This window comes from Bactrocera neohumeralis, chromosome 2 (assembly GCF_024586455.1).
Source record: "Bactrocera neohumeralis isolate Rockhampton chromosome 2, APGP_CSIRO_Bneo_wtdbg2-racon-allhic-juicebox.fasta_v2, whole genome shotgun sequence".
Classification (NCBI taxonomy): Eukaryota; Metazoa; Arthropoda; class Insecta; order Diptera; family Tephritidae; genus Bactrocera; species Bactrocera neohumeralis.
In genome coordinates, this window is record NC_065919.1 from 39,906,727 (window position 1) to 39,931,586 (window position 24,860).

At 34.5% G+C, this 24,860-nt stretch overlaps 1 protein-coding gene and 1 long non-coding RNA gene across 3 annotated transcripts; one reads left to right on the forward strand and one right to left on the reverse strand.

Annotated features, from left to right (window-relative positions):
• Window positions 1-1,798: 1,798 nt before the first annotated feature.
• On the forward strand, window positions 1,799-7,356 carry LOC126751212 (uncharacterized). Its single transcript, XR_007665861.1, has 2 exons — window positions 1,799-2,829; window positions 6,401-7,356. It is a non-coding gene; the product is annotated as an uncharacterized LOC126751212 (long non-coding RNA).
• A 920-nt stretch (window positions 7,357-8,276) lies between these two features.
• LOC126751023 (4-hydroxybutyrate coenzyme A transferase) lies at window positions 8,277-24,628 on the reverse strand. 2 transcript variants are annotated; one of them, XM_050460931.1, is made up of 6 exons: window positions 24,568-24,628; window positions 24,218-24,428; window positions 9,777-10,169; window positions 9,293-9,697; window positions 8,958-9,224; window positions 8,277-8,902 (listed from the first exon to the last, which is right to left on the reverse strand). In XM_050460931.1, the coding sequence occupies exons 2-6, from the start codon at window positions 24,384-24,386 to the stop codon at window positions 8,718-8,720; spliced, it is 1,419 nt and encodes a 472-aa protein (XP_050316888.1). In that variant the 5' UTR covers window positions 24,387-24,428; window positions 24,568-24,628; the 3' UTR covers window positions 8,277-8,717. The 2 variants fall into 2 exon arrangements, with proteins under 2 accessions (XP_050316888.1, XP_050316879.1); XM_050460922.1 differs by lacking the exon at window positions 24,568-24,628 and having other exon boundaries at window positions 24,218-24,559.
• Between the last annotated feature and the right edge of the window lie 232 nt (window positions 24,629-24,860).

Consider the following 24,860-nt stretch of genomic DNA (forward strand, 5'->3'; position numbering starts at 1 on the left):
GGTGCAGAGGCTTGGACGATGTCAACAACTGATGAGTCTACGTTGCGAGTTTTAGAGAGAAAGGTTCTGCGAAAGATTTATGGTCCTTTGCGCGTTGGCCACGGCAAATATCGCATTCGATGAAACGATGAGCTATATGAGATATATGTACGACGACATTGACATAGTTTAGCAAATTAAGAGACAGCCTAGGTCATGTCGTACGTATGGACGAAAACACTTCAGCTCTTCAGTTTTCGACGCAGTACCCGCCGGGGAAGCAGAGGAAGAGGAAGACCTCCACTCCGTTAGAAAGATCAAACGGAGAAGAATCTGGCTTCGCTTGGACTTTCCAATTGGCACCACGCACAGTGGTCGGTCTTGTATGGAATCCGCGGCCAAAAATACTTCCACTGCGTATATAAAAATGAAACTTTTGCCAAAGCTTTTTAAAATCTCCCTCTCCCGTTTCCCACTCTGCCACTCTGAAAAAGAGATTTTTTTGAATATTATTCAAATCAAAAACTGATTTTAATAAAATTGATTTACTTTTGCATGATAGTTTTTTGACTGGTGATGAAAGGATCTAAGCTCAAAAGCAATCGGCTTAGCAAGTCCTGATTTGTAGCGATCCGTTAGTTCTTTCATGTATGATGGATCGATACATCTTAACGTCCTCATTGCTTGACTCAGCCGATTCTTATAAGAGCTCTACAATTAAAACTGGTGCATAGTGAATAACATCAGGAGCGTGAATTAAAATTTTACGGACTGACGAAGGAAGAAATATTTTGAAGTTAATTCCTTTGCAGGAACTAGCGCAAATCTAGTGCATTGAGGGTTTATTAAGCTAATCCCTTTTGAAATTGAATTCAAACAGGACGGCAATAGCGGGTGGACGAAGGTCGGTCTACAGTTTTTCCAAACTTGTTTGTGCTCTTCATCATTTTGCGATTTTATTATCAGTTATACAGGGACATATGCCGTGACAAATAAATTATTGTGTTCCAAATTATTATTTTCAAATTTCTATTATATTCGCTCTGAGCAGTATTGCCATCAAAGCCACATATTCTTATTGATAACAGGTAATTAGAGGACTCATTCCGTTCATTAATTACATTTCTGACGCAATGCGGTCCAATAACTTTTTATCTCAACTTGAACATCAGATTCTGAGCCCTTTATTGGCTCAGGATAACTGTTTTTCCTTTGAAACTTTTTAAAAGTTAATATCAAGTTTTTTGTTAACGAAGCTTCTAATAAGTAAATAATGAAGCTTTATTAAATTTGCTTCGGTGATAAGTGATATTTCTTCACACATTTTCTAAACACCAAAATTCAAAAATGTATAGGCTTGAAAGTTTACACCGATATGATGTGCCTAAATAAAAGTACGTATAAAACAAACATTTGATAAAAGTGAGAAAATGATAAAATGAAAACCACAGATCAAATATGTATGTGTATATGTATGATGAAAAAAACATAAAAAACAATAAAATATGCACGAATATACGTACACGTAAATACAAAAAATAACTCATGCATGGTATGGTAGAATAACATGAATAACAAAGAAAGTTGCAAAAAATTGCAGCTGAAATCAAAAGCATAGACTTAGAAAACATTATCTAATATAAACAAACTTGATTCATCTAAGGGCGAGACAGGGATCACAACTTCTTGTATACCTTAAATCGATGTATAAGGAAAAACATACCACACAAAAGGGAACTTATAAAACAATTATTTTAAAATAATAAAACAACATATTATTACATAAAAACTACTTTGTTATATAACATATGCCTTTATTATCAATACTCATTTCGATTTATGGTGATTAAACACGATTTTATATCGCAATTTAATTTATTATAAGAGCTAATTTTTAAGCTATTTTTACTGCACAGTCGGTGTGTTTCTATTGTTTCACTTCTCTTGCTTTTCGTAGCCCCTACGAATGGGATAGACCAAAAATGTATTTACCGTTAGTTTTATTGGTGTTTTAAGAAATAGCCTTGATACAAACAGTGGTAAATTTCAAACTTTAATTTTTTTATTTTTGGCATATGAAATCGACCAGAGTGCCACGTTGCGAAAAGAAGAAACGACTGGAGCGCTGTTGTTAACTCGGCTATAATTGCGTGAGCGGTGTCTACGTCAATAAAGAAGAAGAGGTTGCTCAAAAAATTACACCAAAACCAACTGTGGTCGCTAAAATGGCATTATAAGAGTTATACAAGTATGTAAAATATAATTATAATATTTGATTGATTTATTATTTGTGTGGCTTTTTTTACATTTAATAGTATATAGGAGAAAGAGTTTGCGTTAAGTGCACTAAAGCTATCACTTTTGGAATAATCCATTTGACTTGAAAGCTTTCCCAGTTACTACGTCTATTTTTTTACACCATTCCTTTTAATTTTGTAGCCTTCTAATAGAACTCTATCTTTGTTGGTATATGTACATATATCTCATCAATTCGCACATTTTTTGTTTTCAAAATTTTCAAATGTGCACTTTTTAACAGTTTCAAGCAAGGGCTTTAGCAGTAACTGGACAGTAGTAAACGATATTGATGAAATCCAACAAAGTCTCAATACAAGAAAAATTTGCTTTAATATGTATGTGGAACATTCCGAATTGTGTCGGTGCAATTGATGGAAAATATGCTACTATTAAGAGCCCCGTCAATTCCAATTCTATGTTGTACAATTATAAAAAATTTTAAAATACCGTTTTAATGGCTAAATGTGATGCAAGATACCATATGTTTTCACCGGAGTTAGTATTGACAGCTATGAAAGACGGAGGTATAGTCTTTAAATTTTTTTAATACAGGTAATTTTTAATATGAGTATAATGAATTTCCATTACTATCGGGTGATTTTTTAAGAGCTTGATAACTTTTTTAAAAAAAAAACGCATAAAATTTGCAAAATCTCATCGGTTCTTTATTTGAAACGTTAGATTGGTTCATGACATTTACTTTTTGAAGATAATTTCATTTAAATGTTGACTCATGTGGTTTCAACAAGATGGCGCTACATGCCACACAGCTCGCGATTCTATATTTTGAGGGAAAACTTCGAGAACAATTCATCTCAAGAAATGGACCCGTAAGTTGGCCACCAAGATCATGCGATTTAACGCCTCCGAAGACAGAAATAAGCCAGCAACTATTCCAGCTTTGGAAGACAACATTTCCGAAGAAATTCGGGCTATTCCGGCCGAAATGCTCGAAAAAGTTGCCCAAAATTGGACTTTCCGAATGGACCACCTAAGACGCAGCCGCGGTCAACATTTAAATGAAATTATCTTCAAAAAGTAAATGTCATGAACCAATCTAACGTTTCAAATAAAGAAACCGATGAGATTTTGCAAATTTTATGAATTATCAATTTAAAAATCTATTACTTTTTAACGATCACAATGGTTAGCACTGTCCGGAGAACTATATAAGTCGAGAGGAACGGAGTAACATCGTTCATGTTGGTGATAGAGATCAAGAAGATGATAATTACAACTCTTTACTACCAGTGCGAACTTCAGTGCGTAGAGGTTCTTCAAATTCGTTTCACTTACGAGAATAACTCGCTAGATATTTTATCAGTGAAGGATCTTTACCTTACTAGAACAATATAAACGTATATCTTTAAAAAATATTGAAAAAATACCCATTTTCATTACTTCATGAATTCATTATTTAAATTTTGTCGCTAATAATTTCAAAATATTCGGCATACCTTTTTTATAATAATATAAGCAATTGTTATTTATACACATTTTATCAGCGTTTGAAAAACTACGCTACTCTCGTAGCATTTAATTTTACTCTTGCTACCGCTCTCACTTTGTCGGGAGCCACAGCATAGCCTTAGCATAACAATGTAAAGTATGTGCTCTACTCTGCTCCGAGTTTTGTTAGGTAAAAAACTATAGCTAGAGCGGGAGCAAAAAATTAAATTCTGCGCTATGCTCTGGCGTAGCGGTAGCAAAAAATTGGGAGCGGTAGCACAGCAGAGCAAATGAAAATTTTCATGTGCTACAGCTCCCGCATGTGTTTGTTGTTTTTTTTTTCTTTTTTGCTATTTTATGTCATTTACAAGTATGGTACAAGTTGGTATATAGAAGAAAATCGTTTATAACTCAAGAACGGCTGAACCGATTTGGCTCAAAATTGGTGGGGAGGTAGTTTAGAAGCAGGGTAAGGACATAGGATACATTTTATCTCTTTATACTAAATTTCAATACAGCTCATAAATACAAAAATTATATTTCAAATCATAAGCATTTGTTCAAAATTTATGTAAGAATCATTTGAAAATTTTAGTAATTCAAAAATAGAAAGAAATAAGTAAAAAATTTCATTTCCAAACATGCTTAGTATATGGGTTATACTGATTTTGCTTCTTAACCAGGTAGTTTTTTTTTAAGACGAGCCCGTCCGATATATTTAATATCACAACAAAAAATGGCATTGGAATTTTCATCGTCAAGGCACTGCGGATACTTTGCTAGATTATTGGTCAAGGACGCAAATGCATTCATAACAAACCAAACGCGATATCTAACATAAAGATATAACGGAATAATTGGAGTGTTGATAAAAAGGTTTATTATAATTTTAGATATACAGAAATCTTTTCGATTCTTTGCATTATACATTGAAGTATGTACATGCGTACAATTTCAAACTGATTCTTCCTAAAAAATTATAAAATTACTAAATATTGGGAATGGTAGAATAGAACTGCAAATACGCAGTGCAATGGATTAAAACTGGTACTGGTAATCAGTAGATGAATATTAACCACGTGTATTCAAAAAGATAAAGGCGAGGTATCTAAACCTGATTTTTCCACGAAATTCGCATTTTTTTGTATAACTGACAAGAGCTACAGCGTCTAAAGTCAAAGCGTTGCCATAAAATACCTCTGATCTGTAGGAATTTAAAGATAAAAAACCAAGATTGTAGTGTATTTTTTATGGAAAATTTTTACATGCCTCGGTCCAGTTCTTAATGTTAATATGTAGGGCTAAAATTCTCAGGGAATTTTTTTTGGGGTATTTCCAAGGAAATTTCGTGACGGGACCGAACAAAATTAATAATTCAAAAAAAATAAAAACACCCTAATGTATATAAAAAGGGGGAAAGTATATGTAGTTAAAATTAATTTCGAAAATTCATAGTAATTGAGTATTGTAATAAATTTGGAATAGATGATGTTCTTGGTAATATAAAAATGGTAAATATTTTACATAATAAAACAAATTTTATAATTTATTCAATTATTATCTAATTCACTTTATTAATATATTTCTTAAAATATTTGATTTTAGATTTATAAAGGCACTTGACGCAACAAGTGCCAAAATGATTTGCATAACATTGTTTTGTTTGAATTATTCAATTAATTCAAATATTATGCCAGAAAATAGCAAAAAAGAAAAAAAAACAACAAACACATGCGGGAGCTGTAGCACATGAAAATTTTCATTTGCTCTGCTGTGCTACCGCTCCCAATTTTTTGCTACCGCTACGCCAGAGCATAGCGCAGAATTTAATTTTTTGCTTCCGCTCCAGCTATAGTTTTTTACCTAACAAAACTCGGAGCAGAGTAGAGCACATACTTTACATTGTTATGCTAAAGCTATGCTGTGGCTCCCGACAAAGTGAGAGCGGTAGCGATAGCATAGCAATAATTTTAGAAATTTTGCTGCTACGGAGTAGTAAATGAGATGCATCCTGCATTTTATACCTTAGTGGTGGTGAGTTTTCATTTACATGGGGCTCTCATAAGATACATCGGTCCGCAGTGTCTTCTCATATGATATGACCGTGTCAATTGCGGACAGTGCCAGATTAGCCACGTAGCAAGAGTAGCAAATGCTATGGGCCCCGCACTCCAACTGACCGTAATTAAAAAAATATCATATGTAGATGGACCGTAAAATACCCTTGCATGCCTTAAACGCGAAGCGCTTAGGCTATGCTTCACTTCCACCTGAAAATCTAAAACTCGATTTCGTCACGTTAAATCGTAAAAATAAGTAGGCATTTTACAAACTTCTTAACTTTAATGTTCTAATGTTTAATTATAAATGTTATAATCGATATATTTAGGCTACTATCTATACTAGGTACATTTCTGCCCTTCAAGCGTCCAGATTTTAATTTTCTAATTAAATAAATATTTTCATAAAATATAATAAAAAGAAAATCATTATCGAATATCTCTAGATTTTTTTATGCTTCATAGCCGTCAAGTATAATTATTAAATACAATAAAAAATAAAATACAATATTTTTAATGAAAATAATTGTTTAGTGATATTCTTGTGATCTTCCATATCACAAAAAAACATTATTTTATATCATAAAACACAGTGATTAAAATGTTCTATCTAGTTATTTCTTTTTCCAAGCGGACGCTGACCTCTTAACAGCACAAAAAGTTTTAATTCAGCCCTGCCTCTACATTTTTTTCCGCTTCTACCTATCAATGGGGTCGTCTTACGAACGCTCTTAAAGATTCTACTTCAAAAATTCCGATTTTGAAACGGTTATCGGACACTAGGTGGTCAGTCTGAGCTGATGCTAAGAAGGCACTTTTATAACGTGTCATCAAAAAGTGGATCAAAAAGCGGAGTGCCTTAATAAAGCTTACGGACTACTTTCAACGATGAATAAGTTAGAAACGAGAATAATGACAATTACGTGGAACGGAATCCTAGAACGCTTGCAAGCGACTAGTGTTTCGCTGCAGTCGTTTGATCAAGACCTTAATACAGGATACGCCCTTTATGAATAATTATATGGCTACGTCGAAGCAATCCACTTTTTCAGGTATTGAGGCAACGGGTACTGTCTTCTTTAACTAAACGTATGAAAGCATATCATAACTAGTGTTTTTCGACATTTCGACCCCTAAAATCGCTTACAACAGAAGAGATTTTGGAAAAATCCTGGTCACGAAGATGATTTGGAGAACAGCTTAGGCAGCGAATTATGTAGTGCAGATCGCAGAGCTGCTGAAAACAGAAGTGGCTACTGTTATTGACAGCAAGAAACAGGAGCCTCTGGAACAGCAATATTATAAACTTTTATTAAATAATTCTTTAGAATCGTGTTTCCCAAACTTAGAAATTGCTTTGCCAATTTACTTACCTCTCGTGATCACTAACTGCAGTGGCGAACGTTTTTGTTCAACGATAAAACGTATTAAAAATGAATTAAGGAACACGATGGGCAAAGAACGTCTTAATCACATTACTTTGTTGAATATAGAGCATGACTTGCTTAAAGAGGTCGATATTGAAAGTATTATAACTAAATTTGCCCATAATAAATCCAGAAAACTTTAATTGTAACAAATTTGTTTTATTTAATACCCTAAACTTGAGAACTATAGCAAACCAAGGGCCCCTTGACAGAATTTGCTACAGGCCCCGCGCCAGTTTAATCCGGCACTGGTTGCTGTCGGTTCAATTTTGAATTGAATTTCCTCTCATTGAAGCATCTGCGAAAGACGTTGTACACACACTCAATAATATGCCTTGTATTTTATTGATTATCAAGGCGAATTGGAAATTGATTCCATAACGTTTGGGATCATTGGGATTTTCAGAATGAGAAATTTTTACGTGACAACCCAAGAATATTCAAGAACTCAGTTGGAGAGTCGGTTGCTTCGTTTTGGCTTTTACACAGTTGAAAGAATGCAGTGTTATCCACATCTTTGTTATTTTCCTTTAAAATTGCTCTTTTCCTGAGAACAACTTCGGCAAATGGATCATTTAGCAGTGCAACTTGCACAAAGAATTGTAACGATTGTTCAATAAATTGTTTTTAAATCGACTCAGTCCTATTAATTTCCGGACAAACACAGTATTACACCGCAAATCGCCTAGCGTTATTACGCAGAGTTTTGATAGTGCGATTCAGAGCTGCTAACGCATGCTTATGCATTTGTTTTAGATACATATAGACTTTGTTTGCTAGTGAAACTTTGGCTGTTGCTAAATGTGTCGCTATGTGGCATGTTGTTCTAACGCTTAAAAGCTTACTGGGTATTCTAGAATAAGCAACTTCTACACTAATTTCTGATTTTGCACGAACCGTAGCAAAAAGCATGTGAAGATTTCCGACTTCAATAACCTTCATCACTGTATAATTCACTTTCGTATGCCTAAGTGCGCAAATGTCCTAACCTCATAAAATGATAATGATGAGAAGTTTCTATTTTTGTACGTTGAAATTCGCGAGAATTCAATTATAAGTAAGATATTTTTTGTATTTCAAATTTATTTATTTTGGTTTGTTGAACATTTTTCGATTCAAAACTAATAAATTGCACGAAATTAAAACCTAATTTGCCAGGCAGTTTCTGTATTTCCTTTTTCATTCAAATCTTTCCAATTTCTGCCAAACTCCATCTAGTTATTTTTGTGTCTGCGCCATGTAAAATGCTGATGTTTCTGTTTCGGGAATGATTGATATAATTTTTTAATAGGTGTAAAGTTACATTTTTAATTTTCATTCGATATTTAAAAATTTACGGTTATATAATTTTGCACTCAATAATGAGTATCGTTTGATTTAGGATCACGATTATGTTTATAATATGCCGATTTACTATTTAAAACACTTATTCAAAACTACATATGTTCGCATATAGTAGCCACACTTTGCATTAAGCCAGTTTATAAATCTAGGCCTTCGATGTTCAACATGATGGCATCACTTTAAGGCGTTCATAGGCGGATTTTTCGAGTTTTTCACGATGATCCGGATGACTGATTTGAATGAGTTCATAGGCACGTTGACGCATATTTTTGCCAAATAGTGAAGCGATACCGTACTCAGTGACAACATAGTGAACATGAGCACGAGATGTAACCACACCAGCTCCTGCAACAAAAAAATTCAGTAAACATAACTAAATGAAATTTGTTGATGTGGTTACCTGGCTGCAATATGGGCACAATTTTGCTTTGGCCTTTGTTGGTAACAGATGGCAATGCAATTATGGGTACACCTTTACCATCTAGTCCTTCCGCAGCACCACGAATGAAATCTACCTGTCCACCGAAACCGGAAAAGAAGCGCGTTCCGATCGAATCAGCGCTCACTTGTCCAGTAAGATCCACTTCAATGGCGGAATTGATTGCAGTCATACTAGGCTGCTGTTTAATAATACTGGTATTATTTACATAGTCGATACCATACATTTCTAAGGTGAAGCAAACGTTTGGGTTAACGTAATATATTGAAACCTTTAATATTCTATAAATTACTTACCAATGAAAGGATTGTCATTGACAAAGTCGTATAAAGCTTGATTACCAATCAAAAATGAACCGACAATACGTCCTTGATGCATCTTCTTTTTGCTATTGTTTACGCAACCCTTTCGCACCAACTCCACAACACCATTAGCAAACATTTCCGAATGAATGCCGAGATCCTTGTGGTTATGGCAAGCATTTAATACAGCATCCGGGATATTACCGATTCCCATCTGCAGCGTGGCACCATTGCAAATCAAATTGTCAGCAATCAGTTTGCCAATTTTGTTTTCAACTTCGCTAGGTGGTTTACCGCCGTGCTGAGGCAATGGGGAGTCAACTTCAACAGCGAAATCAAATTGGGACGAGTGAATGCAGGCGTCACCGAAAGTGCGTGGCATTTGCTTGTTAATTTGAGCTGTCAAGCAAAACAAAAATAAAGAATTAAATAAATTCAACATGTAACAAACACAAATTTTGCAGTATTGAATATTTACCAACAATCATTTTCGAGTGATTGGAAGCGGCACGAACGCAATCAACACTTGTTCCTAGTGAGCAGAAGCCGTGACGATCTGGTGGTGAAACGTGTACGATTGCTACATCGGGCCTGACAATACCCTTATAGAAGAGTTGTGGGATTTCATGCAAGAAAATCGACAAATTATCACCACGACCTTCAGCTACAGCCTTACGGACATTGGCGCCCATGAAGAAAGAGTTGGAGCGAAAGATGTCCTTGTTTTCTGGCGCACAGTAATCAGCAGGGCCTTCCGTGTGCATGTGACACACTGTGACATTTTTCAGTTTGTTTGCTTGTCCATGCTTTGTCAGAGCCTTGAGCATATCTATGGGGGTGGCTGCGGCTCCGGATGCAAACACAGTGTCACCTGAAATACATACAAAAATATTTTGTTAATTTGATTTCCCTGTAAATATTTATATCCAGTCGTACTGGTATACTAGGCCGTTAATATTATTTTCACTTAACAGATAATGGACTATAAAGAGAAATTCTAATGCTCACACCATTAAAAACGTGTATTATTGGTTTAGTCCTTAGAATTATTATATAATATATATACATATATTATTTTTCAAACAGAAATACCCATTTAACAAAAATATTTAATTCTGCATGTCCCAAGCAAATATTTTATATATTTTGAGCTCTTTTCTCCTACTTTTTATATATTGTATTTATTTTCAAACAGGGTAGCAATATTTTTTTATACAATAATTTTGAAATAAATAGATTTTTTTCGCTATGTTGGTATTATAAATAAATAATTTATTTTGGGATATTTGAAATTTGTATTATTTTTTAGTATGAATAAAGTACGAAAACGGGAATAACTTTAATTTCTAAAACAAATTTCTATTTTTTATTATAATTACACTGGTAGAACCATCATTTGTGACATGAAAATTCTTAGGTGTTTCTAATGCAGTTTGATACCTTGAAGCCAAGTCTGAAAACATAATTTTTTATCACCCACAAATATTCCGTAACCTGCGCCTTTAGATTTTACAATACTACTGTGATCAAATTGAAAGGTGAATTAATTTATACTTCGAATAGGTAAATTTTTATTCTGTAAGTTGGTAGTACTGTTAGTGACATCTATGCTAAATTTCATGTCAAAATATTCATAAGTATTTGAAATACGCGTCGTTTTGTGAGGCTCTAAAAGTGATTTCTTTGATTTTACTATGTTTGAATTTCTTGAACAAAGAAGACTGATAATCTCAACCTGCATTGGTTACTCGTGATCATGTCGCCACATTTTCAACTAATATCGTACCGCAACCACTGCATTCGCTTGATTTACCTTCGTGTTACTTCTGGCTATTTAGCGAATTCACATGACCACTTTTACCAGTGAACTTCTAGTTGATCCCAGAAAGGATTACTACCACCTTTGCATATTAAATTGGGTCTAATGAAGAATTTTGTTAAGGCAATGGACAGAAATGGAAGAGGGTACTTGTATCTGAAACAAAAGTTTCCAAGAGTCAGTGAAGCAAAAATTAAGGAGAGCATATTTGTGGTTCCGCAAATAAGAGAACTAATGAAAGATGAAACATTTGAAACTGAAATACGAGCCTGAAGTGCCTTTAAAAGCGCTGTTAGAAATTTTCTTGGAAATGTCAAAGTTGACAATTACAAAGATCTTTTGACTGAACTATTTACTGTCTATAAAAAAAATGGGTTGCAACACGTCCCTTAAAATTCACTTCCTGGACTCCCATCTGGATTTTTTCTCCGAAAATTTGGTGACGAACATGGGGAACGGTTCCACCAAAATATTTCTGCTATGGAGAAACGGTACCAAGGCTAGTGGAGTGCCAGTTTGCTTGCCGATTACTGCTGGACATTGTTAAGGGATACTCCAAAACCAAAACAGCGCCGAAAAACATCGTCAAAAATCCTCATAGCAAAAAAATTATAAGTGATAGAAGAAATCAGAAATCTGTAGCTTTTTTCTGCATTTGTGGCAATTTTTACATAATAAACACTTTGTTCTGTTCATGTCACAAAAAAACAAGTGGATTTTTGTTTACCAATGTTACATGCTTGGGGTTAAATTTTTCTTTTTAATATTAATTTTTAATCCGGAATTGGATTGACTTTTTTTTATTTTTTAATGCCGTATTTAGAATCACAAATAAAAAGTTTAATTCAAATGTTACTGCACATAAAGAAGTGTAATGCACATACATATGTGTATAATAGACTTGTAAAATTTCATGGAGATAAACCTTATACAATATGTGTGTTAATGACTCTAGTTAAGACTGTTGTAATTTTTCATATATGTATATATGTACATACATATACTTGTACCGTTGTTGTGTCACAGTTTTCTAGAAAAAACATTCATCGATAAGAACTTTTGCTTATTTATAATAATTGGGACAATTGTTAAACGTAATAAAAATAATAAAATGAATAAACAATTAAGGAAGGGATAATTTCAGTTTATACTAACGCAATTTGTAAAGATTCAAGCCAGAGAAATACCTTCAGGTGTTGGCAAAACTTCATAATAAAAGATGTTGCGTAAGAATTCAATATTCAACGATATTTCGATTTGCAATAATAATTAATGTCTTACTATCTTATATTGTAATTAACAGACTCGGTTGCATTATTGTCTGTGATATTTATATTAAAATGAACCTAATTATCTCAAATGAAATGAGGTTAAATTTAATATATTGGGGAATTCATTATAAGGGATGCAAGGTTTAGACAACGATTTATATTAATTTCATTTATATTCAGCGCTAAGTAGAATTATGTTTAGACCAACATGTCCACATAATTCCATCAAAACATCACACATACTAATCTACAAAAATGGTTTAAAGTAGGATGGAAAGTCAGTCGAAAATTACTAACTCCGATATTGCGATTAGGGGAAGGTCTGACTGAATTAACTTTTGGCGTTACTATACTACGAGTATACTCGACAATTTCCACGAAATTTTATGAAGAAAACACTAACCGGCATAATCGTTGTCCACTTTGAATTATGATGTTATTTGTGAAAAATATAAAGCAATTTGATGAAAATTTTAATTACCTTTCCATCAATATTGTTGTAACACAAAATAACTCGTTTTTTCTGAAAAAAAAACAACTTCACCCTGTCACAACTGTGGCTGTGGTAAAAAAAATAATGCGACATAACAAGTGGAATAACGCCACATTCATATCTCGACTGTTTATTTCACTATATAACAAAATTCAATTATTATACAATACGGACCTATGTACATACATACATATATGGGGGATAGGAGAACTGATGACTCGTTGTCTATTTTTGACATACTATAATCAGAAATAGAATTGTGATACATAGGAAGTAGGCATGGTTGTAGTCAGATTTCGCTCATTTTCAAAACGTATCCTAAGGATGTTATGGGATAATTTAAGGCCCGAAATTTGGTTGGGTAGTACCTGAGATGTAGAATTAAATCTAATGGTGGGCTAAGCCTCGTTCAGTATTAAATTTTTATACCGAATTTAATAAAGCCCATGAGCACCATATTGTTTGTTATACAAGTATTTTACGGCTATTTACTGATTTATCAAAGTTTTATTAGTTAAAAATTCACCCATTTTCATACTGCCTCAGGAGTAGCTATTAGGACTTTATCAGAGCAACTTTGGTTGATATAGCTCTAGAAGTTTGGGAGAAATGTATGTACATTAAACTTATTAGCGGCCGAGGCAACACGCCCACTTTTTAAAAGTTTTTTTTTTGTTTCGTATTTTAATTTGCAGCTTTGTTATAGTTTTCCCCGCTTAACAGCATGTTGCGAAAATACCAAGATCCTCAGGGTGGCAAAAACCCGGGTACCAAGTTTTATCAAGACATCTCAAATTTTACTTAAGATGCCACTTGCGTAGCTGACGTATGGACTGACGGACATACATACATACATCCGGAATTTAACTCATCTAGTCGCCTTATCATGTATGAATACAAGTATATGTACATATGTGTATAATTATATCTTTCTCGATTATTTTTGGGTGTTACAAACAACCATTAAGTGAACAAAAATATTATGTAGCAACAAGTTGCTAGAGTACAAAAAGAGGCACGCCACGATGGAACAAATCAAATATAAGCCTTCACTGATTTAATTTCCGCCATAGCGTTTTTATCAGCATAATTTATATGATACATTGGACCACAACCACAACTGTGGGCTTATCGAAAAGAAGAACGTATGTATATATGTACATACATACACACATATCTGTATTATCGCATATACTATATGCATTATGATATGTTAATAAAGCTAATAATAGTTCAATTTGCACTTTTTCGCAAAAAAAGCGTTGGAGAATTGTTCCCAGTAGCAAATGCTAGGAATTTCTCTCACAAAATTTAACTAAGCAAAAACCATCGGACGTATTACAGTTAATGATTTAATTTATCTAACCAATCGTTTTGGCCCATGATGGAATTATGAATTGTTTTGCCTATTTCGAAACTAGTAGGAGACTGATATATGTATTTCTGGACGAAATTTGACAATTTATACCATGTAATATATACCATAATTGAATAATTAAGGCTTCTTAATGAAAAAGTTGTTTTTGCAAAGAAAGATGTGAACAAAATTGTTAACAATACAAATGCTTACAGAAACACATGTGCAAATTAAATTAATATTTGCATGATTTTTTGTATTTACTCAACTTTGCGAACGTCGCACAAATAAATTACAATACGGACTGAACGTTTGAACAATATGTACGGAGATTGTAACTATACCTCCGATAATAAGTTAGGCCACTATTGCGGTTTTCAACCTAACTGCGTTTTGGTTGAAGTTTTGAAATTCTTCCAACTTCAATTTACCCGTGTGGAGTTGAAAACCGTAATAGGTGTATTATGCTAAATTTCGTGAAGATGAGTCGTCATATAAAAAAAGAGTTTTGATCATTCTGTTTTTATAGCGGCTATGCTATATCAAATATCAGCTTCCTGAGAATTTTCCTGTGCAAAATTTCAAATCATTACCTAAAAAATTCAGGGACTAGTTCACGTATATACAGACAGTCAGACGAACATAAAAAATTATATATACAGGGTGGCACAAAAGTCAGAAGATGCTATAAATTTTGCAATTGACCTCTAATGTCAGTTCTGTTTTGACATTTGTGTAGTAAACACATGCGAAATACACGTAAATAAACAATGGTACGCTACACTGCGTGCCACAACCGATATGCTGAAGGATGCATATCCCGGGCGCCTAATCTCCCGTTTTGGCGCGATTTGCAGTGGCCAGCAAGCAAGATCGCCTGATTTGACCGCTCCATACATCTTTTTGTGGGGCTTTTTGAAGTCGCGGGTTTATGTCAACAAGCCTCCGACTCTTGCAGCTCTTAAAGACAATATCCGTTAAGAATGTGGGGACCTATCGTCGGAAGTTCCGGCCAAAGTGATGGAAAATGTCATAAAAAGGGCTCAAATGACAATCAACTGTGGCGGCGGCCATTTACATGATATCATATTCTCGACTTGATATAAAAAAATTTTAAAGACCAAATAAAAATAATCCACAAGCAGAAACAAAGTTTTTCATTTTTTAAAAAAGTTTTTAGTTTTCCAAAAAACATCGGAAGGTAATTTTTGCGCCACCTGTTACAAAAGCCAATATAATAATGTTCTTTGTTTGACTCAAGTAATTTCAATTAGCAGATTTAATTTTACTTAATTTATTTGAAATATGATAATCAATTATATACAATAAAACCCCATACTAAATCCTCTGAATTCATACACTAAATATATTTATTTTTCCCCAATATTGTAAACACATCTGCATATATGTAAATGTAATTGTATATAGTAAATAATGTATGTATGTTAAAAGTTTTTACAATGAGATGTTTACAGGCTAATTTAGTAGCTGTCAGATTTGCTTTGACGCACTAACGCAGCGATGCCAACTACATTCAAATTCTATATTCAATTTGTAAATATGTGTATAAAAGATGGTGTGCTTGTGATAATTATATTTATAATAAATGCAACTCTTATCTATAACATTATTCCGATAGCTTCACGAGTAAAAAATCAAATTCAATTAAAAAAAAATTAATCCACAAGCCTTTTCAACTTTATATTATTATTAGTTTGAAAGAATAAACACTTCGGCAGTTACACCTTAGCTAGATTTATTGGATTTCATGATGAGAGCTTTTATGAAAGAGTTATACATTTTAGTCTATTGGAATATGATTTGAAGTGTTAACTCGATCTTTGACATACTTTTTTGGAAATAAAATTTTGAATATTGTACCGGGTTAAACTCCTATTTAAGCTAATTCTCTCCCGACATGCAAAGGTATGACCTCCATGTCACAATTTCCGACATTACTTTCACACAATTGATAACTAACGAGGAAACTTCAAAGATTACACTGATGTCACTTCTTTGTATTTAAATACACATTTGCATTCATATTACATATAAGTATGCCCGCTTGCATACTCTTTTCATATATGTACATATGTATATACATAATAGATAAATGAGGCGCCACAACGGCATTTCTTATATGTTTGTAAATAGTATGTATATACGTACGTGAAAATACTCTGATACGTCGAATACTCGTAAAAATATAAATTACAACAACAAAATATGAGGGCGCAAATTTTCACACAGCTATAAATAAAGAAATGGAAACTTTTCATGAATGATAGAGCTATATTAAATATTATTTAGTTTTGAAAAAAAAGTATATTTTAAGGTATTCAATAAAATACTTTGTAGAATTGTCTTTAATTTGAAAGTTGCTATAAATTTTTGACATTTCCTTAAATTATCTATATCTTCTACTTTCCCTATTCCTTCAAAAATTTATTGAAGTTTTAAAATCACCTTTACTAAATATAACTTAACATAGTTGCCTAATATAATAATAATAACAATTTTAGTAGAAAATTATCGATAATTCAATACGATTAAGATCGAGACTCTTGTGCTAGATTGGAAAGTTTTTGTCAGAAAATCATCATCACCTTTTTCTGTATTTTTGGTATCATTAATTAATGAATTTTTAATAAAATGTACAAATACCTAGCTTTCTGAAAATGTTATTTTATTCATTTAAACAAATTCATTTTTTTTAACATAATCGAATATACATATGTACATATGTAAACAGAAGCAATGAATTATTTATGTACATATGTGTGGGTATCATAAAATTTCCTAAGTGACCAAAATTAATTATGCATGTTAAAGGTGCACTATTTCTTTGCCCATAGCTGTATGCATTCTCTGCCCATATGAATTCAACTATAACTACTACCAATATACTATGTAGCTATAATTCTGACGTAAATATCGAACAAAATTAATAAAAAAAAAAAATTGTGTGCTACAATTAGTACTTTGTGACCAGATATTTTTGCATATTTGCCGACAAGTAAGGGTTTCAATAACGGGGCATCTCGACAGGATAAAATTTATGTTATACTAACTGTATTGCCGTGCTTATTACCTGTGGAGACTCCCTCTTATGGAAAGCAATGTATGGAATACTAATTAGTATGACAGTTTGACAGCGCAGTTTTCATTTGTATGAAAATTTTGAAGAGGCAACATATCCCAATTAAACATACATACATATGTATGTATGTATACCGACGGCATTTTCATTTCGGTAATATTAAATTCAGTAGAGCGAGTATTAAGGCGGTTGTGTTATATTATAAAAATAAAGTACATTTTCAAAATAATTTAATACATTGTTCCAAAAAATTAATATTTAGCTTAATATTGTTAATTTGCGGAAAAATTATACAAAATGGATTGACGAATGAGCGAAGTCTTAAATTTAATAAACTTATACAAGCATAAATCAAAATATCATTGCCAATATAAAATTTATTATTTTAATTGGTATATAAAATGTATGCTATAATTATCATAGTCCGAAAATATAAAATCTTTTTTTACAAGAAATACATTTGTAGAAAAAAGTACATTTCTCCTTTTTTATTTTCCATATACATTTTTTTCATCCATATAAAACTTTAAACGGTTCAAGAGCTGTTGTTGTTGTTTTAACGGTTATCAATCCCCGTTAGGATGGTAAGGGTTATCGGTGTTGTAATCCACGTCATGTAACGGAAGGCCGAGGAAACGTGCTGCTTCGACGGGGTCGGACCAAAGGGAAAAGGGTGTTAGATGAGTGGGGTTGGTAGGAAATGCAAAGAGGTGGTCAGTGTCATGTGGAAACTCATTGCATGCAGGACATACATTGGGTATGTCAGGGTCTATTCTGGATAAGTAGGAGTTTAACCTGCTACAATATCCAGAACGAAGTTGCGCTAGGGTCACTCGCGTTTCTCGCGGCAACTCGAGCTCTTCGTCTGGGATGGGTGGTGGTTTGACTCCAAGAACACCATGCACGGGAAGGGAGTCGGTGAAAATGTTAATGGTTCCACTGTGAATGGCGGTCAGTACCTGTCGAAAGTCAGTTGCGTCCGAAGTTCGGTCGGCGTACTGTACGACGTCGTCGACGTAGTCAAGGAAAGACCTTTTGATGCTCCTAGGAGGCGGTTCCGCTCCAAGCAGATGGCTGCATGGGTGATTTCTACGAAAACATCCCAGCAGGAACTGCTTGGAGAGGAGTTCATTATGCTCCTTAACTGGGCGCGTAAGCGTCTCACTGTGAAGGTGTTCGATAGGAGACATCAAAAGGCATCTCGTCGTGGTCCGGAGTGCAGTATTTTGGCACTTTGAGTTTCCTCATCTGCGTACCACTGCATCCAGACGATCATATTGGTGTTGCGTAGTTGAGGACCGGCCGGCCGATTGCCTTGTATGTTGCCAACAACATTTCTTTGTCTTTTCCCCATGTGCTGCCGGCTAGCGACTTGAGGATTTTGTTGCGGCTCTGTACCTTGTCAATAATCGCGGTCGTGTGGGGAGTGAAGGAGCATAGACTATCAAAGGTTACACCTAAAATCTTAGGGTTATTGACAGTCGGAATTTTGACGCCATCGACTGCAATATTAAGTTCAAGTCTATACTCCTTCGTCCAGTTCGTAAAAATGGTCGCTGTGGATTTGGTGGGGGAAAGTGTAAGGTTCCGTGCAGTGAGGAAACGAGAAAGGTCGGAGAGCTAGTTGTTTACCTTCGAACACATGCCATCGATTCCATTGCCCGACGTCAATATCGTACAATCATCTGCGTACGAGGTTATGGAAACCCCCTCTGGTTGCTGCGGGAGTTTCGAGATGTAAAAATTAAACAGTAACGGGAAGAGGACACCCCCTGTTTAATTCTTCTCAGTTTGGATGTTTCACCTCGAAATAGTATGGATGATTGACGACCGTTCAGGTAGTTCATGGTCCACCTCTTTAACCCTGGAGGAAGCGTGGTTTTCTCGATGTCCTGCAATAGCGTTGTGTGGTTTACTGTGCGAAAAGCTTTTGACAAGTCCAACGCCACGAGGTCCTTTCCCTCGCAGGGTGACTTCTGGTTGAGGACACGAACTATCCGAGCGTTTATGACGCTAAGTGCTGTGGTGGTGCTGTGCACTTTTTGGAATCCATGCTGGTGGCTGGCTAGGCTCAGGTGGTGAGTGAAGGTCGGGAGAAGCAAGGCCTCAAGTGTCTTCACTACTGGGGAGAAGAGAGTTATCGGTCGATAAGATTCCCCTTTGTTGGCGGGTTTCCCAAGTTTCAGTAGTGGGGCCACTCTTCCGACTTTCCACACATCGGGTATTTGAAGAGTGGTCAGCGACAGGTTGAGGACCTTGGTGAGATAACTTACTCCCGTCGAGCCTAGATGCTTTAGCATTAGCATGTAAATTCCATCAGGGACAAGGGATTTAGAGGATTATGCTTTGTTGATGACACTCTGAACCTCCTCATCGGTGAAAGTAAATGGTGCGTAGTCGTTTGGCATTTTGCGCAGCCGTCGGTTAACACATCTCTTGGCTTTATCTACCGAAGGGTGCAGTGTTAGCTGCCGGCTAAAATAGCTCGCGCACTTCTTCGGGTCCGAAGAGGCATGACCATTGAATTGAACTTCAACTCGGTCGTCGTGTCTCTTCGGGTTAGACAAAGCTTTGACAGTAGCCCAAAGCTAACTCACACCGGTGGAGAGGTTGCAGGACTTCAGGGGCTCTATCCATTTCGTCCGCTTATGATGATTTACCATACGCCGAATCTCCAAATTGAGATCCCTTATTCGGGGATCCTCGGGATCGGCATGGAGTAAGGTGTCGCCCTCGTTAGCTAAAACGGCTGCTTCGGCTGGGAAATTGGGGCGGATTTTCGCTATTCTTCCAGCCGGGATGAAGCGACGTTCGCCAACGCATTCCGTAGGAATGGGTAGAGCGTTGAAGGTGCTCTCAGTAAATTCTGTGAAGCCGACCCAATTAGCTTTATTAAAGTTAATGAAGGTACGGTTGTCCACAGAAACGAAATCGGGAGGTTTCTCGATCGAGATAATTATGGGCAGATGGTCTGATGCGAGAGTTAGCATAGGTCGCCAGGTTTTGCTATTTATCAGACCACCGCTGGCAATGGTAATATCGGACGGATATTGAATATTGGTTTCAATTGCATTAAGGAAAGTATGTGAAACGTGCAGATCTTTCACAGTCAACCAAATAAAATATTATTACTGGTTTCAAGAAAATTGTAAATATTTCATATCATATTATCAAATTTTTCTACGCATCATTGGTACTATATACAAACATTTTTATGCTCTTGAAACCTGTTGCTACAGAGTATAATAATTTTGTTCACCTAACGGTCGTACGTATAACCTAAAACTAATCGAGATTGATGTAGGGTTATATATATATAAATGATCAGGATGATGAAAAACGTTGAAATCCGGGGTGACTGTCTGTCTGTCCGTTCGTGCAAGCTGAACTTGAGTAAAAATTGAGACATCGTGATGAAACTGGATATGCAGGTTCCTTAGTATAAAAAAAATTACGAGTTTTATAAATCGGCGTAATCAGATTACTGCTACGCCCACAAAACGCCATTAACCAAAAACCTATAAAGTGCCATAACTAAGGGCAAAAAGATATAAAACTTTAATTTGGTACAGGAGATCACAGTAGTAAGGGGCAGCTGTGGGCAAAAAAGTTTGAAAAAGTGGCGTGACCCCGCCCTATAATTAGTTTAATGTACATATCTCCTAAACGACTAAACCTAATCAAATTTGCTCAGCACAAATATTATACGAACTTCAGTGTGAAAGTGGATGAAATCGGAAGATAACCACGCTCACTCCCCATATAACGGTACTGTTAAAGGCTACTTAAAGCGCAATAAATCAATAACTAAATACGCCAGTAACATTATATTTTACCTCCGAAATGGTACGTGAAAGCTTTATGGAAGCCCATATTTCGGAACCCGACTCACCGATTTCGACAAAATTTGTACGTGCCATTCTTCTCTTATTCCAATGCCACAGTACGAAAATAGACGAAGTCGGACAACAACCACGCATATTTCCTCATAGCATAATTTTATATTCCATCTGTCTCTTTCCTTTCCAGTGCATAAATCAAGAAGTAATTAATATAACGAGACAAAATTTTACAGTAATTTCTTAAAAGTATGCCACCATATGACAGAAAACTTCCGAAATCCAACCAAAACTGTTCAAGCCTCTAGGTACCGAATATGGAGACTCCAGTATTTATAGTTTACTTTTGATCGAACATATTGGTCAGAGACAATTCAGAGAAGAGACTCTTCTGATAATAGTATCTCTGGGTTAAAAATGGGTTGAATCGGGTCAATACTTCCCTTAGCCTCCATATAAATAATTTAATATAAAGATTTTCAAACTTCCGGGTGACTTTGTACCGCATATAACGGCCAACATATGAGTTATCTCAATGAAAATGGGAGAGTGTATTTGACTCATAACAGTGTACCTAAATAAATAAATTGGATTGGTTTTTTGTATATGTCCTGTTAATAGTATATGTGGTATTGGGAAAAATAGATGGAAGCTTTTTAGTTTTTTTTTCGAATTTTGCCCTTTACTTCGACAGTTTTTCGTAGGAAAAAATAGGAAGATTTCAAAAAAATAAAAGCTTACATAGCGCGGTACTGAATGACGTTAAAAATGTTCTATCCAAATTTGAACTAGACATTTTCAAAATTCTTCCTTTGAGAATGGAAAGCGTTTTGAAAAACACCATTATGAGAAAAACGCGTTTGAAGATTGCAGTCGCTATGTTGCCCACTCTGTTCCCTTTCTACAAGAAACGCTGTAGCGACCGTAATAATTTGAATTTCGATTTCAAAATTTGCGGATAATGCAACAAAAAAAATCGATTTCTCGAAAATTTCACACTGAGACGATCCCTTAATCGTTTTTAATGTTCTTATTGACTTTTAAAATATTAATTTGCATAGCAACGAGTTGTTGCCAACACGAACGCAAAGGGTGTAGGGTGAGCTAGAGCAACTGGGTTCCTTCGCTTTTCCTCGCCGCCCTCTCAGATCAGTTTGAACAACAACAGTTTTCGTGTGTGAACCCGAACTTTAAAGAATCCTTAATGGTTGACATTGAAGAGTATTTCTTTGGCATCACAAACAAAAGTCATCACACACACACAATCTCTCCTGGCCAAACACAGACGTTTTGATACACACACATAAAAGAAAAACACGCGCGTGCTAATACTGATAAAAATAAAATAAAACACTAACAATATAAATATAATGTGTATGGTGTGTTTTTTGAATTATCTGTGGATTTTAAAAAAGATTAAAGTACCATACAAATTTACGCCTAGCTTTTAATATTTTTAACATATGATTTTAATTTTTTACTTTAATTATAGCAATAATTTCATGAATACATATGTACATACAAATTTTAATTCGCTTTTATTTCATTCAAGTATATTATTGCTATTTAGTTTTTACAATTGTGCTCGCTTACTTTAATATCAGCAGTTTTTAATATCACGTACTCATTTAAACAACAAAGCTCCTAATGTCTCAATATTACTATTTTGAAATATGCACAACTACTATATTTACTTATTCATTCATGCATATTCATCCACATATGTGGGTTATTTGATCAAAAATTGCTCTTGAGAATTTTAATGCATTTTAATATAACGAATGCCAGACTACACACAAAATGATAGGCTAGCTCACGAATGATTATGCATATGCAGTTTAAGTCGTCACTGTCGATAAACATATGTATGTACGAATGTACTATATATCACATGCATACATACGCGTGCCAGTTTCAATTCAAAAGGTTGAGTTTAATAGATGGACTGGTAAAATGGGAAAGTAAGCAAACATTTTTACTCCTATCGCGAATTCTAATGAGCCGCCTAACTACAATAAAAACAAATACTTGTAGTAATAAAATATAAGCATGGCGCGTTTGCATATTATATATGTATATATACATATGTATGTATGTGCGATACAATTCATATACTTATACATATGTATATACTTGTATATTTAAGTATTAGTATAAGTAATATAATGAATGAGTATTCGAACACAGCAAACACGGGAGTCATTTTATGGGACAATCGAGTTAGGTTTTAGACATCTCGTTTTGCTGATAGCGATTATGTAAGTAAATTGATAGAAAACACAATTGCATATTTTCAAAGTATAATAAACACTTTATCATCTTTTTTAATAGAAATCACTAGTGTTATACCTTTGAAATAAAAAAAATATAAAAGAAAGAAGGCAATATCAAAAATACGTCAAATTGACTAAAAAAAGTTTATGGTCAGGACAAAAAAAAAAAAAATACTTGGAATTTAGTCTTAATATGAAAGTGTTGGGTCGAAATCGATGGGGTTACACGCAGTTAGGGTGAGGGTCAAAGGCCGCTAAGGTTTATAGGGAAAAAAAATGTTCATTCGTTTTATATAGGACAAAATATTTCTACATACTACATACCTATCAGCTATAGCGATATATCAATACAACTAAATAAAATACACAAGTAGGCTACGTACGCAAATCTTATTGGAATTCATGTCATTGCATACCTATATATACACATATATTGGTGTGCACCTTTTAGTTGCTGCATTTTCGGTTGCTTTCGCCGATTTTTTCAATTGGAACACTAAACATTTGAATAATTTAAATATATTAACTCGGCAAGGCTCTTATAACACCATCAACCTTTTTAATAAAATGTAATATACGACCTTTTCCAATGCATATTGTCAGTGCTAAAGTTCTACTATACTATTTGTTAGGTTACATAATCATAAGTCAGCGCTAATAATTCCGGTCGCTCCAGTTATCGTACATAGAAAAATAATTACAGATTTTAAATATCCCGTACTCGTTTCTTAAATTAATTAATAGTTTGATTGTCATGCAGGACATACCTGATTTTATGCAGGCCACTGCCTCCTCCGGACTAACAATATTTGGTTTTCTTTGCAATGGATGAGTGATTTCTCTGATGGGAATAGTAGAATAATGATTAACCATTACTGGTGCTATTTTGCAAGGTCCAGAGAGGCGGTTCAATTGCTTTCCAAGCATCATTGCCATACTTGTTATTGTAATTTAGATCCCGAGAATATTGTTGCTTTTCTGATTTAATAAAACGACACTTTTAATTTTTTTTATTTTATACTTATATATGTTTTGTTTTTATTTTTGATAATAACAAAATACAAATAATTAATTCTACTCGACAGCTAAATTTATTGTCAAAGCAATCACAACTCACCGAAACAGAAACACCTCTACCCAATTTTTCGAATAGACTGATTCTGACAGGCAAATGAAACAACAACACATTGTCAAAAAGTGGAGACTTATTGCTATTGTAAATAGTTCGCAAGTCAGAGATGCCAAGATTACTGAAAATCAACTTTACGAAAAAATATTTTATCTTAACACATGACAGAAATCTATTGAAACAGAAATAAAATACAATTCTTTTTAACGTTGTTTAAAGCAGAGATAAAGAGATCCCCAACTCTCCTGTCACTGGAAATGTGAGAACCGCTCACCTACTGA